General features: G+C 41.4%; 1 protein-coding gene across 1 annotated transcript in view; it reads left to right on the top strand.

The window, feature by feature from the left end:
- The window catches only part of SLC17A8 (solute carrier family 17 member 8), a 29,279-nt gene extending 27,850 nt beyond the window's left edge, over positions 1-1,429 (top strand). The window contains exons 11-12 of the mRNA XM_054216587.1: positions 366-493; positions 1,091-1,429. Coding sequence (XP_054072562.1) covers positions 366-493; positions 1,091-1,429 — 467 coding nt within the window. The remainder of the gene's footprint in view (positions 1-365; positions 494-1,090) is intronic.
- The last annotated feature ends 14,590 nt before the right edge of the window (positions 1,430-16,019 follow it).

Genomic DNA, 16,019 nt, shown 5'->3' with positions numbered 1-16,019 from the left:
ATCAAAAGAGATCAGACACTTGACAAACATGAGGTATTCATTCCTTAATTAAAAATGTTCGCTGAGTGCATTGTTTCAGTATAAGAATATGGGAAGCACAGATACTTTAAGCGAGGGCAAAACAAAACGATTTTTTCCATACAACATGATGCCCATAGGTGGGGGAAAAAAGGAGGGTTGAAAAAGAATAGAGAGTTGCAACATATCTTCCATTTTATCACCAACAAAATTTCTTCTTTCTAATAAATATGGTAATGCGGTTTCCTACCTTTTTCAGGCTTCTTCAGCCAGAATGGCTGCAGAAAGCCTTGTTGGCCTGGAAGCACAAAGCTTTATAGTTGACCGTTGTATCTCATTTGTTGTAGGATTCAACGTGAATCACTTGGACATAGCCCCTCGTTATGCCAGCATTCTGATGGGGATCTCCAATGGCGTGGGGACGCTGTCGGGCATGGTGTGCCCACTCATTGTTGGTGCAATGACGAAACATAAGGTAACATTTCTCCACGTATTCTAGGAAAAGGATTAGGTAATGCAACAAAAGTTAAGACATTTTGAAGCTTCCTGGGAACTGCATTTCATCATCAATCTCTGCAGCTGTTTTCTGTTGTTGTTTGTTTTAAACATTTGTTTCTATAAGATCATGGAGGGCCAGATTCTCGGCTATTACAAACTAATTATCTGTGTAGGGAGATATTATTTTATATCACCTGAGGCTGGGGCTTTGCAATATCTCCATACCACTGGGTAATACTTATAGGACTTAGGAAACTCCTCTTAGGAACACTGGTAGGGTAACCACTGATAAGATTAAGTTAATTGTTAGAGAAATCCCTGCATTTCCAACTCCAGGAATATTTCACATGCAAGGGAGAAACTTCACTGTGAGAAAAAAAAATTCCCATGTTTTATTAGCCATTGCTATGAAAAAAAAATCTTCACAATGAGTCTCATAAATTGTTCTGTCCGTAACATCAGGAATCAAACAGTGATCATGGTCATTGTTCAATATGTGCTAATTCATGGTCGAATTCAGACAGTAATATTTCTTTTTACTGCAAACTTAATGAGACCTGCACCATTCTTTCAGACCCGGGAAGAATGGCAAAATGTCTTTCTGATCGCAGCCCTGGTGCATTACAGTGGAGTGATATTCTACGCTATCTTTGCTTCTGGGGAGAAGCAGGAATGGGCCGACCCTGAAAACCTCAACGAAGAGAAGTGTGGCATAATTGATCAGGATGAACTAGCTGAAGAAACAGAGATGAACAATGAGACTTTTGTAAGTCCAAAGAAAATGTATGGTGCTACCAGTCAAAACAGCAGAGTACAGAGAAGGGAATGGAGAAAGCAAAAGCAAGTAACTCAAGACATGGAAGAACAGACTTCTTACCATTATGAAAATGGAAATTTTCAAGATTTGTCATAATACTTGAAATTGTAAGGTTTGTATAGCAGCTACTCCCATCCCCCCTTCTGCCTAGCTGCCCCAAATCATCTGGTATCCATATTTATTTTCTTATTCAATTGTGTAACATTTGGCCATGTGGCTAGATACAAGGAGTGGAAGAGGGCTAACAACAATGGGACTGGGAGAAGTGATAGTAAATCCTTGCTCAGCTATCGTATCCCCCTTGGGAGGAGCTCCTGCACCTGTTAGGAGATGACCAGCCCTGGCAGGTCTCCTGCCTGGTGCAAGCCTATGACTGTAGGAGCAAGGAGTGCCCTCATCTTCTTGCCTGAAGACAGAAAGGACAAGGTCGTATCGGATGGTGGATCCACAGTGATATATGTAATTACTGGGGCTTCAGTACCATGGAAGTCTGCCCTGAATGGTCCTGCTTTGCCTTTTTAGGATTCCTGTAGGTTGTCATTTGAGCTGCCTAACCCATGTCAAACTGCAAACTCATGCTGAAAGAAGAGCAGTTATGGCAATAGGCTGTGACTAATTACTAATGGTCGCTCAATAACAGGAAGAGAAACATGTAGCAGAGATGGCACTGTATTGCTTCAACAGTCTCTTCAACTTGATTGACAGTCTGCTTTATATGCGTAGCCCACAGAGTCTGGATAAGGCAATAAAATGGATACTTGTGAGACTTCTACCCCTCCAAAGATTTTGTGCTGGCATGAAATAATTTTCAATACAAAATCATCGTTAGTGATGCAATATTATTAATCCTTATGAAAGGAAATCTTAGTCCTGTTGGGATTAGGTTTCTCACTCAATTCATTATTGTGAAGTAATTTAAATATATTTTTCTAGTATCATACTGATAGAGCTCCTGGCCTCAACCCCAACAGTCCTTATTTAGGTGAATGAGCTTACTCACACAAGTCCTTAGTTCTGCATCTGTAACTTTTCAATGCCTCAGTCTTGCCGTTGCTACAAATGAAGTACTGTACCGTTTGAGAGGTAACAGAGTCTCTGTGTCTGAAGGTGATTTTCTTTTGCCGTTGGTATATGTTTGACAGTAAAAAGTGGCTTTAGCCTTTTTCTACCATTTTTAGAATCAACCGGTGGAGCATGCTGTAGCATCTCAAGCAGTTAGCTGCAACTCAGAGACTCAATGTGGCATTAATACTCTTTTAGGATGGAGATTTTCAGTAAGCTGTGATTTAATTTGTCTTTCGTTATGATTACTGCCTCATTAAATTCAAGTGAAAGCTATCCTGTCTAGCCTGTGATGTGCTTTGTGATGTTTCAGTGTTATTGTTCTCATGTACTATATATAGCCACGGTGATGCACATGCGATTTGAACATTTCTAACACGCGTTTTACAATTTTGTTGAAGTGCAATTGAATACCACGAGTGGAATTACACTTGTACATTCATTTGAATCCACGGATGGTTTATCTTCCCTACAAATGTAATCAAACAGGGAAACCAGGAAGTTAGCTGATTCTCTTTTCATGTCTCTGGTTTCTTTTCTACCCATCAAAATCCAATCTACAGCTATAGATGGATGAGAAGTAAAATAAGGTGAATAGATGCATGCCTAATTTGACTCCAGTGAGGATTTTTTAATTGGTGTCAGCAGATAATTTAATGATATGGCTATCATTATGGTACAGCTCAATCCTACCTTGACACAACGCAGTTTATTAATAAGTCACTCAAAAAATTATAAATTTATTCTGTTAGGACAGAAAAGAATATTTTTTCAAAATTATAAAATTCAGTTTAAACTAGACTTGCTTATTTCACTACTGATGCTTAGAACAGACATAAGAAAATATCTCCTTTCGTGCAGGTTATAGTCAACATTTGGGGATTTAAGTGGCAGGAGCTTGAGTCAAATGTTCTCACCAGTCTATCAGAAAAGCTGGACCAGCTGTCAAACTATTTTGCAAAGTCCACTACATCCCATGAAAGAGAGAGGGCCACTTCTTTGTATATGCACAAACCAAACAGCTTCTTCCTCCCTCTCCAACCACGGAGCCATGCATGCAGTTACTACAAGAACTCTTAATAGGGAAAACAGTATTATGAAAGGATTTAATACAAGAATCTGTGTAAGTATAATCTGGAAGAGAGGAAACAGTAAGAGAATCAGCTGGCCTTAGTAAAGAGAAGACCAGACAATGGGCTATTCTAGAAACAGTAATATTTTCTAAGAAGAAGCATCATTTTTCCAGTAACGGTAAAGGGTAACTTTCCCATCTCACTAAGAGGAACACAAAGGGAGTGAATGTCATTGTTATGACTAAGAATTACAAATATCCCGAAAGTCTGGGAAACGACCAGCTGGCAAATGAGAGCTTGGTTGCCCCTGTGATGAATGTAACTGCTATTTCTTACTGTTACAGATATGTGCCACAGCTGTCACGAGTGACACGTGATACAGTGAGGCACTCAGTTTAACAGGATCATTTCGTATCCGCGAATAGACTGCACTGATTTAGTTCGGTGGAAGCTGGATTTCAATGGACATTTGAGCATTATTTAATGCCCTGAAAGAAATGTTTTAAAAACATTTGGACAAGCTTTTGCATTTAAATAAGCACTTTCTTTCTTTTCTAAATTGAACTGCTTCCAGAGGTAGAATATCATCTCTGATCAGTTGAAGTTATGCACAGACCACAGTGCTTTTCCAGGCAATGGCGTTCAGATGTTTGGGCTGCCTTCCTCCCTTTCCTTTTCATCTGTTTGAATTGTTCAGGTGCATTGCATGAAGTGTAAACATCAGCACTGGATGGAAGTTAGTTTTTTTCATGGAAATCTGTTACTTAATCAACTCTTTGATCTACACAGTGGCTTCCACAATACTGTATGACCAAGAATAAAGCCAACTTACTGCGATCAAACAGGCTTTGAAACTCCAGTTTTGCTGGATGTCTCTATCTGCCATTTGCTCCAACAGCCTTTTCTTGTGGGATCTGACAAAGCGCAAACACCAAGGGTGTTTCAGCTAAAACTGTCTGCTTAAAAGATGTTAGAATTTGGAACACTTAAACAACCAGGTAAACAGCTGGCATATCCCAACCTGGCTCCAAAAAAGTCACAACTCTAATGCTAGTGCAAATAACTCAAATGATATTTTCTAAGGAGAAATATTAGCGTGATTAAACTTTCTTTATTGCATTATTTGCATATTTTTCTGTCCCCATGTCCAAAATAACTTTTGCATATTTTCAAATATAAGACAGTGCTCATACACTCAGAGTTTGATTTGAAAATGGCTTTCTGATGGCAGAAGGAAGCAAAATTTTGTTTATACTGGAAAAGAGATCTTAAACAAGCTAGAAGAAGAGTTATCTCTCCAGAATGTGAAATGGCAGAATAGGTAGGCCACAGAGTATTAATTTAAGTCTGAGGAGAGAAAAAGTAGGACAGTAAGTCCTAGCTATATGTTGTTCAGTGTTGTTATCCATTGATCTTTCTTAAAAAAGAAAGATGCAGCTTCTATTTCCTTGACACCTGATGTTTTCTAGGCATTACTAGCATAAGTGTAATGGTAATTAATACTCCTCTTTTATTTATGGAAGAGTTAAACAATATGTCCCCTGTAGTGAGAAAGGAAAAAATAATGACAAAAATGAAGAAAATTCACATGAGTAGAAACTTACTCAGGGAAATAATCACTCGGTCCAAAAGAATATACAGACTTTTGGCTAAAAAATAAGACAAGGGCATCCAGATGTTAACCAAGTGCCAGGAGGAGTCTCATGTGTGTAACATAATTAATTTGAAAGTAGCATGGCAAAAATTAATTCAAGGTCACGCAAAATGTGTCGTGGTTTCACATGAATGTTTCCAATTGATTCCTGTTGTCAGATAGTTACAGAGATCTTTAAGTTTAGTCATTATTTTAAGGATTTTTTTACGGAAAACTTTGTGAAAAAACAGATTTCTTATCTTAATTTTTCCCATCTTCCATTAAAGACCTTAATTTGAGAGTGCTATTTAATTATTTATATTTTAAGAGAGAGGACTGAGTATTTCTTGTGGTTAAAAGAACAGAAAGGAGAAAAAGAGAAAAAGAGAAAGCAAGTTGCAGCTAACCCCATGCAGACAGAGGGCTGAGGATGGACACAAAATGCAGCTTCCAAATCCTGTAAATAGAATTTGGAGTTCTCTAGATTTCTGAGTTAAAAACCTACAGTTTTGGTCAAGACCTGATATTCTGCATCATCCCAAGGTTCCGGCAGTTCACTCACATCTCATTTCAAAGCTTAACTCTCATGAAATCAGGAATAAGTAAATGGAGAGATTAAAAACTCCTCATTCTTATGCCATGCAAATGCTTATGTTGGATTAGATAACACTGCTAGTGAGATCACACTACGAACACTACCGCAGCTCTATATGTACGTGTAGAAGACAGTCTGGCAGGCTTCTTTGTAAAAATGCCTTTAATTACTCACATACTGATATCAGTTATTTCTTAACTTCCATTTGATAACAATGTTTAGCTGTGACAGGAAAAACTGTCCCTTTTTTATCTCAGCCTCTTTTGGTTTTAGTGTTTATACTGTTTATCATTTTTACAGCTCTTCTATATGCAAAATTACGTAAGTAAAGAAATTTATGTAAGAAATGCAGTAAGATTGTACTTCTTTGTGATGACCTATCTTTAATAATAACATAATAAAAGCCAACATATTTTTCCCCAAAAGCATTACCATTTGGGTATTTTAAGTCTCTATCACAATAAAATCTTGACTCATTTAACTTTTTCTCCCCCTCATTAAATTAGTGTAGTGGATATCTGCAGCAGCCATCAGACTATGTTTGCTTATGTCTAACCACATTTATCTGCTCAGTAAAGTCAGTGCTCAGACTTTTGCTGTACGAACTTTTGGCATCTACTTTGATCCTTGTTTTAGGCTTAATTCTACCTGCACGATAAATTCAGAGCTCCTTTGAGCTTGTTAAATATGTGTTTTGTTAAATATGTGTTTTGTTAAATATGTGTTATGAAAACACCGGAACTCACGAAAAATAAGTCTCTGTTGGCTCAGAGTTGTTGGTGCCCAGAAGTGTCTCACAAACTAACCTCAGGTAGACAACAACTTTTGTAAACCAGGAAATATTTAAGATAATATTAATATTATCTTAAATAATATAGATAAAGATAGCTCTGCTCTCAGGAGCTGGTAGTCATCACCAGAAGCACCATGTCAGGTGCTTTGTCTCTGCCGGGCATAGCTGTAATGAACATCAAAGGAATTAGTCAGAGAAACTTGCTGATGCCATGATTAAGATAAGGTGAATGGGACTTTCTCTTGTTTTACAGAGGGGACTTTGATCCCATCTGCTTGTTCCCTGCCCCCTCCCATGTGTAATCAAAAGAAAGACGTCTGCATGTCCCTTATCTTTACTCTGTATCTTCTTGTTTTCACGTATGGCTTCTCCTGACCCTTACTAACGCATAGAATAGTACACAAGACCCCAGGGCAACACTGAGTCAATAATAGCAAGGGTTTGCCTTTAGCAAATTGCCTATTTTCTAATTTTTGTATTTTTTAATTTTGCTACAAATAGGGACATTTTGTGCTGAGGTCCCTGCTTGGAGCAGCAGCTGGAGCAGCCGGGCCATGGCAGGTAGCTGAGGAGCTCCCCTGGCTGGCCAAAGGTCAAGGCCGCGCTGGCCGGCTCTGCACCCTCTGCTCTGCCAGGGCACAAAGGGAAATGTCACGCTTGGAGAGAGCTGGAGGGCAAAGTCGCTGACGAAGCTGGGAGGTAAACTGCAGTCCAGGATCTCTGTCCCCCGCCCTTACTGGCTGCATTGGTTACAGGAACTTTCAGAGCATGATAGGCAGCTGGTGTTTCTAAGTCTTTTTCTGCATCCCTCATCCACATTTTTACCATTTCATAGAACCATAGAATGGTTTGGGTTGGAAGGGACCTTAAAGATCATCTTGTTCCAGCGCTCCTGCCATGGGCAGGACACCTCCCACTAGACCAGGCTGCTCAAAGCCCCATCCAGCCTGGCCTTGAATGTCTCCAGGGATGGGGCATCCACAACTTCTCTGGGCAACCTGTTCCAGTGCCTCACCACCCTCACCGTAATGAATTTCTTCCTAATATCTAATCTAAATCTCCCCTCTTTCAGTTTAAAACCGTTACCCCTCGTCCTATCACTACACTTCCTAAAAAAATAATCTTTCTAAAAAAAATCTTTCCTGTAGGCCCCCCTTCATGTACTGGAAGGCTGTTATAAAATCTCCCTCTTCCGAGCAACCACCTCTATCCCAGTTTCATTAAAACTGTGAGCTGCTAAAAATGCACCTTGCTGAGGGACACCCTCTGCTGTTATATTTGCTTATGACAAGGAGCAGCCCACAGTTAACTCCTTCTGTCTCCTAAGCTGCATGCAGAGCTGAGAGTCCATTCTCCACAGTGCTTTCAGTCCAAGCTTCAGGGCTCTTGAGCCATACCTTTGGCCCATGGTACCCCTCTGCACCTAGCCCCACATGTGGAGCAGGAGGACATATTTTTATCCCTGCTCTGCAGGAGCTTGAATGACTTCAGCTATCTCTGGTGGCTCTTCTCCTCCTTAACACTGCAGAGTCCCTTCAAATTGCAGCATGCATAAGGCAGGGGTGAGAGGAGGCCCAAAACCCACTAACCTGTTGGCTCTCTTATGCCATGGCTTAGGCAGGAGGATTAACTAGCAGCTGTTCTTGGGCAATTTTATCTTTCAGAGAAGATATGGTGCTGACTCGTGCCAATTATTGGGAAAGACTTTCCCAAAGTTTAACAAAAGAATCTGCCTCTTCAAAAAAAGCACGTAGGAGAAGTTGGCTAACAGGTTGTTCTCTGGTTTGTGTCAATGATTTGGATTGGTTTTAGAGGACACAGGCACATGTTAGTTCGAAAAAAAAAAATTACAGGATGTTTCCTTGAGCCATCAAATAACTGCAGTAGCTGAAGGTAAGCAAACCCTCCAACCCAACACACCAAACATGCAGATTTCCTCGTCAAGGACAGTTGGTACGAGTCCTTCTAGGGAGCATATTGTTTTCTTCAGTAATATTTTCATTAGTGCTTCCCCTAAGAAACTATGAAATAGCTAAGGATGAGCTACTAAAGTCTGCCAAACTTGTGCAGAGTTTGAGTTTCCACAGCTGGTGTGCTCCCCAAAGTGTGAGTAGGCTTAACATTTTAATTTGTTTAGTGATGCTACATTTTCTTCGGGGAGCTACATTTCTGTAACTAGTGTCTTAGCGAAAGGTGGCCAGGTTAATTTTGTTACTCCACAATACATCACTTCATAAAGCATTGCAGAATAGTTGAAGTTGGAAGGGACCTCTGGAGATCATCTAGTCCAGCCCTCCACTGCTCTAAGCAAGGTCAGCTAGAGCCAGTTGCCCGGGACCGTGTCCAGCTGTGTTTTGAATATCTCCACATGGGAAGATGCCACAGCCTCTCTGGGCAACCTAGTCTAATGTTTGACCACTCTCACAGTGGAAAGTTTTTTCTTATGTTTAAATGCTTTTTCCTGTATTTCAATTAATGCCATCTGCCTCTTGTCCTGTCATTGGATACCACTGAGAAGAGTCTGGCTCCATTTGCTTTATTCCACCCCATCAGGTATTCATACACATTGATAAGATCCCCCTTGAGCCTTCTCCAGGCTGAACAGACCCAGCTCTCTCAGCCTCTCCTCACATGTCAGATGCTTCAACCCCTTAAACATCTTCATGGCTCTTCGCTGGACTCACTCCAGTAAGTCCATATCCTGCTTGCACTGGGGAGCCCAGAACTGGACCCAGCAGCCCAGATGCATCTCATCAGGGCTGAGCAAGGGGGAAGGATCACCTCCCTTGACCTGTTGGCAATGTTCTTCCTAACACAGCCCAAGGAGCTGTTGGCCTCTTTTCGCCATGAGGGCAGATTCCTGGCTCATGTTCAACTCATTGTCCACAAGGATGCCCAGGGCCTTCTCTGCTAAGCTGCTTTCCAGCCCACTGGTGTCTACTGGTGCGCAGTATTATTCCTTCCCAGGTGCAGGGCTCGAATTTCCCTTTGTGAAGTTCACAAGATTCCTGTTGGGCCGTTTCTCCAACCTGTCAAGGCTGCTCTGAATGGCAGCACAATGAACTGGTGTATCAACCACTCCTCCAAGCTTTGTATCGTCTGCAAAGCTATTGAATTTGTGCTCTGTCACATCAGGTAGGTTCTTAATGAAAGTATGTTGGTCCCAGTATTGATCCTGAGGATATACGACAGATTACTGCTTCTAGCTGGGCTTTGTGCTGCTGACCCCAAACCTTTAAGACCAACAGTTTAGCCAGTTTTAAATCCAGTTCACTGTGTACTTATCTAGTATGTACTTCATCATTTTGTCAATGAAGTTGTTATGGGAGACAGCGTGAAAGCCTTGCTAAAGTCAAGCTCTCCCCTTGTTCACTGAGCCAGTCTTCTTATCGTAGAAGTCTATCAGGTTCATTGCCTCCTTCTTTAAGATAGGAGTGATGTTTGCTTTTTTTCCAGCCATCAGGAACCTCTCCCAATCATTATGACACTTCAAAGACAATTGAAAGTGGCCTCACAGTGACATCAGCAGCTCCCTCAGCGCTCTCGGTACATCCTATCAGGGCCCATAGACCTATGCACATCTAATCTCTTTAGATGTTCCCTAAGCTGATTCTCCTCCATGGAGGGTAAGTCTTTCTTGCTCTGGACTTTCACACTGGTGTCAGGGACCTGGGATTCCTGGAGGCTGGTCTTACCAGTGAAGACTGAGGCAAAGAAGGTATTGAACACCTTGGCTTTCTCTATATCCTTTGTCACCCGATCCCCTGCCCCATTCAGCAGCAAACTCAAATTTTCCCTAGGTTTCCTTTTGCTGCCGATACACCTGTAGAAGACTTTCTTGTTGCCCTTCAAATGTCTCACCAGATGCCATGTCAAGTGGGCTTTGGCTTTGTTAACACCATCTCTGCATGCTTTGCATGCTCCATATTCCTCCTGGGTCACATGACACTGCTTGCACCACTTGTATGCTTCTATGTTTTATTTTAGTTAGGAGCTCCTTGCTCATCCATGTGGGCCTCCTGATACCTTTGCTTGATTTCCTGCTTTTCACAATGGATTGTTCTTCAGCTTGGAGGAGGTGATTTTTGAATGCTAACCAGCTCTTCTGGACCTCTCTTTTTCTCCAGGGCCATATTCCATGAGATTCTTCCATGCAAGTCCTCAACAGACCAAAGTATGCTCTCCTGGTACAGGGTTATGATCCTGGTTTTTGCTTCGTTTCTACCTCTTCAGATCTTAAACTTCACTGTCCATTGTCACTGCAACCAAAGCTGACCATGACCTTAATGCTACCAAGCAGTTCTTCCTTGTTCTAAAGAATCAGGTCTAGCAGAGCGTGTCCTCATCGTGGCTCCTCAATCACTTGTTATCAGTTATAATCAGTTATCAGTTACCAACAACGCACTCCAGAAACTACCTGGATTGTTTGTCCCTGCTGTGTTGTCCCTCCAACGGATATTGGGGTGGTTAAAGTCCCTCAGGAGAACTATGCACTGCACACATGAGACTTCTTCCAGGTGTCTAACGAAGGTCTCATCTACTTCTTCCTCTTCAGACAGTCTGTAGGAGACACCCACCACAACATTGCCCTCATTGGTCTGTCTCTAAGTCTGACCTGTAAACTCTCAGCTGGCTGAACCTCCATCCCAAGGCAGAGCTCCATGCCTACTTGCTGCTGTCATGTACAGGGCAATTCCACCTCCTTGCTGACCCAGTTCGTCCTTCCTAAAGAGCCTATATCCATCCAAGGCAGCACTCCAGTAATATGAACTATGTCTCCATGATCCCAATGAGATCAGTGCCCTGCAATTGCACACATACCTCTAACTGCTTTTATCCTGGCCCCCCGCCCCCTCCATGCTGCATTAGGGAGTGGCTAATTTTTTGGCAGGAACTGCATGAGTATCCACGATCTAAAGGCAAAAAACAGAGGCACTCCAAATTTTTAATTAATTTCTAAAACTCTGGACTAGGAAGTAGAGTGCTAAAATACTGTGATTATCAAGTGGAGGGATCAAGGGTGGGTACAGGAAAACTGCTTTTTCACACCTCAGTTATTGCCTTGAAGTAATCCAAGGTCAGGCGTAAAGGCAGTCAAGGTCTCATTTCATTTTAACACCTGCTGGCTGACGTTCCTACAGAAATCATGACGTCTCTGCCCACTTTTACTGGCAAGCTCAAAAAAAAGAAAGGGCTGTATCTGGTCCGTTGTAGATCAAGCTTTTCCAGTTGAAGAAATGAGGAGCAGTATATTTACAGAACAGAGATTTATTACATTCAAGTAGCCTAAAGTATCTGGTTAATTACAGTTAAATTCCTGGAATAAATTGACAATATTCCAAACATGACTTTATCAGCTTCTTTGCAATACAGTCCATTTTACTGGCATGCTGTTCAAAGGTTTCTGTTGCAACTCATATTTAGGAGAGTTACGTAAAACTTGATGTAGGAATGAGTGACAAAGGTTTTATTTATTTCATATTATTATCTGTTGACTTTTAAAGACCTAAGTAACAAGACAGGTTAAGCAACAAGTCAATGATTAAACTGATAAAATGTGTATCAACTACGCTAGTTTTAAAAGAGATTTAGAAAGTATGAAGTATAACAAGTATAGTTCCCTGAGTCGTAAGTTGAAGTACTAAGATTTTCAACTTCAGTTATATTTTTCTGTTCTACTGCTTATTCACAGTCTCTGATATTTATTAATTATCCTCTTTCTCAGGCAATTTATTTTTGTATCATCTTTAATGTCAGAGGAGAGGCATATGTTTGGTAAATTTCATTTTTAGATCAACTTTATGACATGACTGGGTTATGCTTTGTCAAATTTTCCTAAAAGATTAAAGAATCGACGTTTCTTCAAGCAAAAATTTTTTAATACATAGAGAATCATGCTATAGCAGTGACAGTGAGGTCTTGCATAGTTCAAGGTTATAGTTCATCACCTACTTGAATAGCAATTCCATCACTGGGAAAATAGCAGCTCCCTCACATTTTCTAATTTTGAGTTATCTTTCTTGGACTAAATTGCAAGTGGTAAGAGCTAAATATACCCTTCCCTGTCCCTCTCTGTAATGAATTGGATGTATGGAAAAAAAAATGCAGTTCCAGGGTTTATGTACATTTCCAGGTTGATATCACATATCCAGGAGATCAATATTTTCTTTTTAAAAAAAAATGTGATGTTGCTACAGGCATTTTTTTTACCCTGTATCAATCTTTTATTTGGCAGGATGTACGTTGATTGGCTGCACATTAATAAGAGACAATCTAAAATATAGAATCATCTGCTAGCATACGGGTAATTTCCATGCATCCAGGAAGGAATCCCTTGTCTTGTGTTTACATGAGGATGACTTTCTGGCAGCGTGCATTACATGTGGGAGGTTATCAGTTTAATAACATTAGAACAGCATCAGTTGTACTTAGTAATCATACTATTGCTCCAGTATTTGGTACATTTGATGCTACCATCAAATTCCACTTCTGTGCTTATCATCAGCAGATATTAATGGGGAAAGACTACTGGAAAAAGAAGAGCGCACAAATTTTGCCCCTCAGTTGTCAGTGACATTAACTTCTTTGTTAATCACATGTACAGATCCTGGTTCCTTTGAGTAGAAATAGCAACACTTGCACATAGGTACACACATCTGCTTCAGCCAGAAAAAAAAATCACGTGTCATTTTGCTGCAGTTAAGACTCAGCTGTAGTCCACACGATAACCAGAACAGCAGCTTCCTGGTTATCGATCATTTGTGCTGTCTTGTTTTAAATTTGCACTTAAATTTAAGAGATCAGAAACTGGAACTTCATTCTCTCTGCTACATTGGGGCTGGTTCCTGTGGGCTGAGGGTGTTTTTGTTAAGTAGTTCTGTATATCAAAGTGGCTGGTAGGCGGGCTCCTGATTCCTGCCGGAGCCCATTTCTCTACTAGTTCCTGCCAGACAAAAGAGTTAGCACCAGGGGTGGCTGCTTGGTCCAGCCTTTGCTCCGAAGAACTTCCTAGACAGTATTTCTGTAACAGTAGCACCTTCCTTTCCCCGTTTGCCATTGTGGTAATCAGTTTCTATGTCCAAGAAATGCAGATATGGCTAAAATGGGCTGGTGAAACATAAGGACCGATCCCCCAGGCTCTTGAGAACTTATTCCTCCATGGATTACCAGTTGAGAAATGTTGTATGAGCGTGGCTCATCCTCAGGGTGGGCAACTCCATTGCTCAGGGGAAATAACAGTTTTAGGGGAAGGCTTGTAAATTCAAAGAGTTATAGCCACAGTCCCCCACTAACTTGATACTATTTTGAGGAAACCTTGAGGGAAAGGATAGAAACCCCTAACGAGGCTCCATATTTGTGAAGAGCTAGAACAGAGGGAGGAACAATGGTTTATCCTGCTGAGTAGGTGAACTGCTATGCTTTGAACTGGTTTTTACTCTTTTTCACATAAATTGTCTCATCCTACACACCTATTTAGAGAAACAGTTAAAACCTAAAATTCATGAATTTGTTATATTCCCTTTGTTGTGAAGGTTTGGTTGGAGGTGCTGCTAAAGACAAGAAACAGAACTAGACAAATTTCCCATGCATGTAATCTACTCTACCACTATTCTCTAGATAAACTGCTTTTGTTATACCTTTTCTGTTGTGGGATGAGATGGGAACATGAAATGTATCTGCCAAGTGAGATTTGAGATAAATGAGGGATCTGCCAATGCAAATGATCCGAATTTTGGGATATGACCAAATTTTGGACAAAAAGCGTATTCAGATTAGGTTTTGATAAATGAAGCTCTTCTTCAGAGGGAGTCCAAGTTAATACTTCTATGAGATAAATAACCTCTGCATTTCCTCATTTGTGTTATTTAAATTCAATAATCTTTATATTGCATTTAATTTCTTTCTTCCAAAAAGGGAAGTAATTTATTTTCAGAATGCAATGATGTAAACTGAAGATTAGGAAAGAAAGGCAAATAAGCTAAATCCTTTAATTCTCACATGGTCTATTATTTAACATCCTCTTAACTTCCTCTTCAACCACCCCACTTTTCTTTGGCCTTCAGATCTCTTTCTCTCTTCAGTACCAAGTGTTTCCTGGGTGGAAGCCAAGAGAATGATCTGACTGACCTGGGCCCTAGTATATGAAATAAGGAACATCTGCCCAGTTGTCTGTGGTCTCCTTCACTCTCCTCCATTTCACCCCTGTGTTTCTTAGCCCCCACTACATGGGCAATGCCTTCTCACTTGCTTGTTACTGCTAATTATGGCAGTTAGTACCTCATGCTAGGTACTAACATGGACAAGGAGACAATTGTCCTAAGGAGAGCCATGGCCATTTCAGAGCTCTTTGCTGTAATGTGCCTAGGAGCTGTGCACCAGTTTCACCAACACCTTCCACAATGAGGTGGGAAGGGCTCCATCAACACAGTCATGGCTGACTGCAGGAATTAAGGTGGAGGCAATTGAAAGATAATATGATATACTTCCTCAGTTTTCTGAGTTTGGCAATATCTCAGCTATGTCCAGGATGCAATGTTATTTAATTTCCAGCCCATTTCATTTTTCTTTAGCTAGGTGGAGTCACGCACAAACTGAAACACAGGATATTCTATCTGAACATAAGGAGAAACTTTACTCTGAGGGTGACCGAGCGCTGGAACAGGCTGCCCAGAGAGGTGGTGGAGTCTCCTTCTATGGAGATATTCATAACCCACCTGGATGTATTCCTGTGCTCTAGGTGAACCTGCCCTGGCAGGGGTGTTGGACTAGATGATCTCCAAAGGTCCCTTCCAACCCCTACCATTCTGCAATTCTGTGATGAGTACTCTTCAGCTGAACTTGTGACATTGACTTTTTAATATCTCAGTGTTTCCAGTGCAAGTTGGACATTAGGGGTCTAGTTCTGCAGCTGTTCCTCTCACCTGCCACAAACGACCACAACCGTATTCACCATGCATCCAAATTCCCTGGTAGGGAAGAAGGCAGAACTAACAAAAGCTTTGAGAGGTGCTTTATGTCAGGCTCCTGAGGACACTAATAGGCTTTAATAGCCCTGATGTGCCTCACATGGGGCCTCCCCCACACCCTGCCCATGGGCTCAGGGTGCTATTTAAGCTCAAGCCAGGCCTCCTGTGCTTGGTACTGCCTTCACCTCTTCTGGCTTACAGGTGGTTTTTTCCTGGGTGGGCTGCTGTAGCCTGCCTTATCTCCAATCCTGCCTCTGCCCAGCCCCCTGAGTGGACCTCAGGTTGATGCTGCAGGTAATACGTCTCCAGTCTTGCATCTGGTCCTATTTCTTCCTGCTGCTCTTGGCTGATCCCTGGGTAGCCCCTGGTCCTCTTTCACCACCTTGCCTCATCTGGGCCTGTTGCTGTCAGCACCCTGGCCCCACTCAGGTACTGTGGGACTATGCCCTCTCAGTGGGGCTATCCTCAGCTCATGGATCCTCCTCCAGTCCTGCTCCTCCCTGATGTACAAATGTCTTCCTTGCAGAAGAAAGAAGGTAGCTTCTTCCAAACTGAGTTCTGTAT

This window comes from Rissa tridactyla, chromosome 1 (assembly GCF_028500815.1).
Source record: "Rissa tridactyla isolate bRisTri1 chromosome 1, bRisTri1.patW.cur.20221130, whole genome shotgun sequence".
NCBI lineage: Eukaryota > Metazoa > Chordata > Aves > Charadriiformes > Laridae > Rissa > Rissa tridactyla.
The sequence above is the reverse complement of the archived record's forward strand: the minus strand, read 5'-3'. Positions and strand labels throughout refer to the sequence as shown.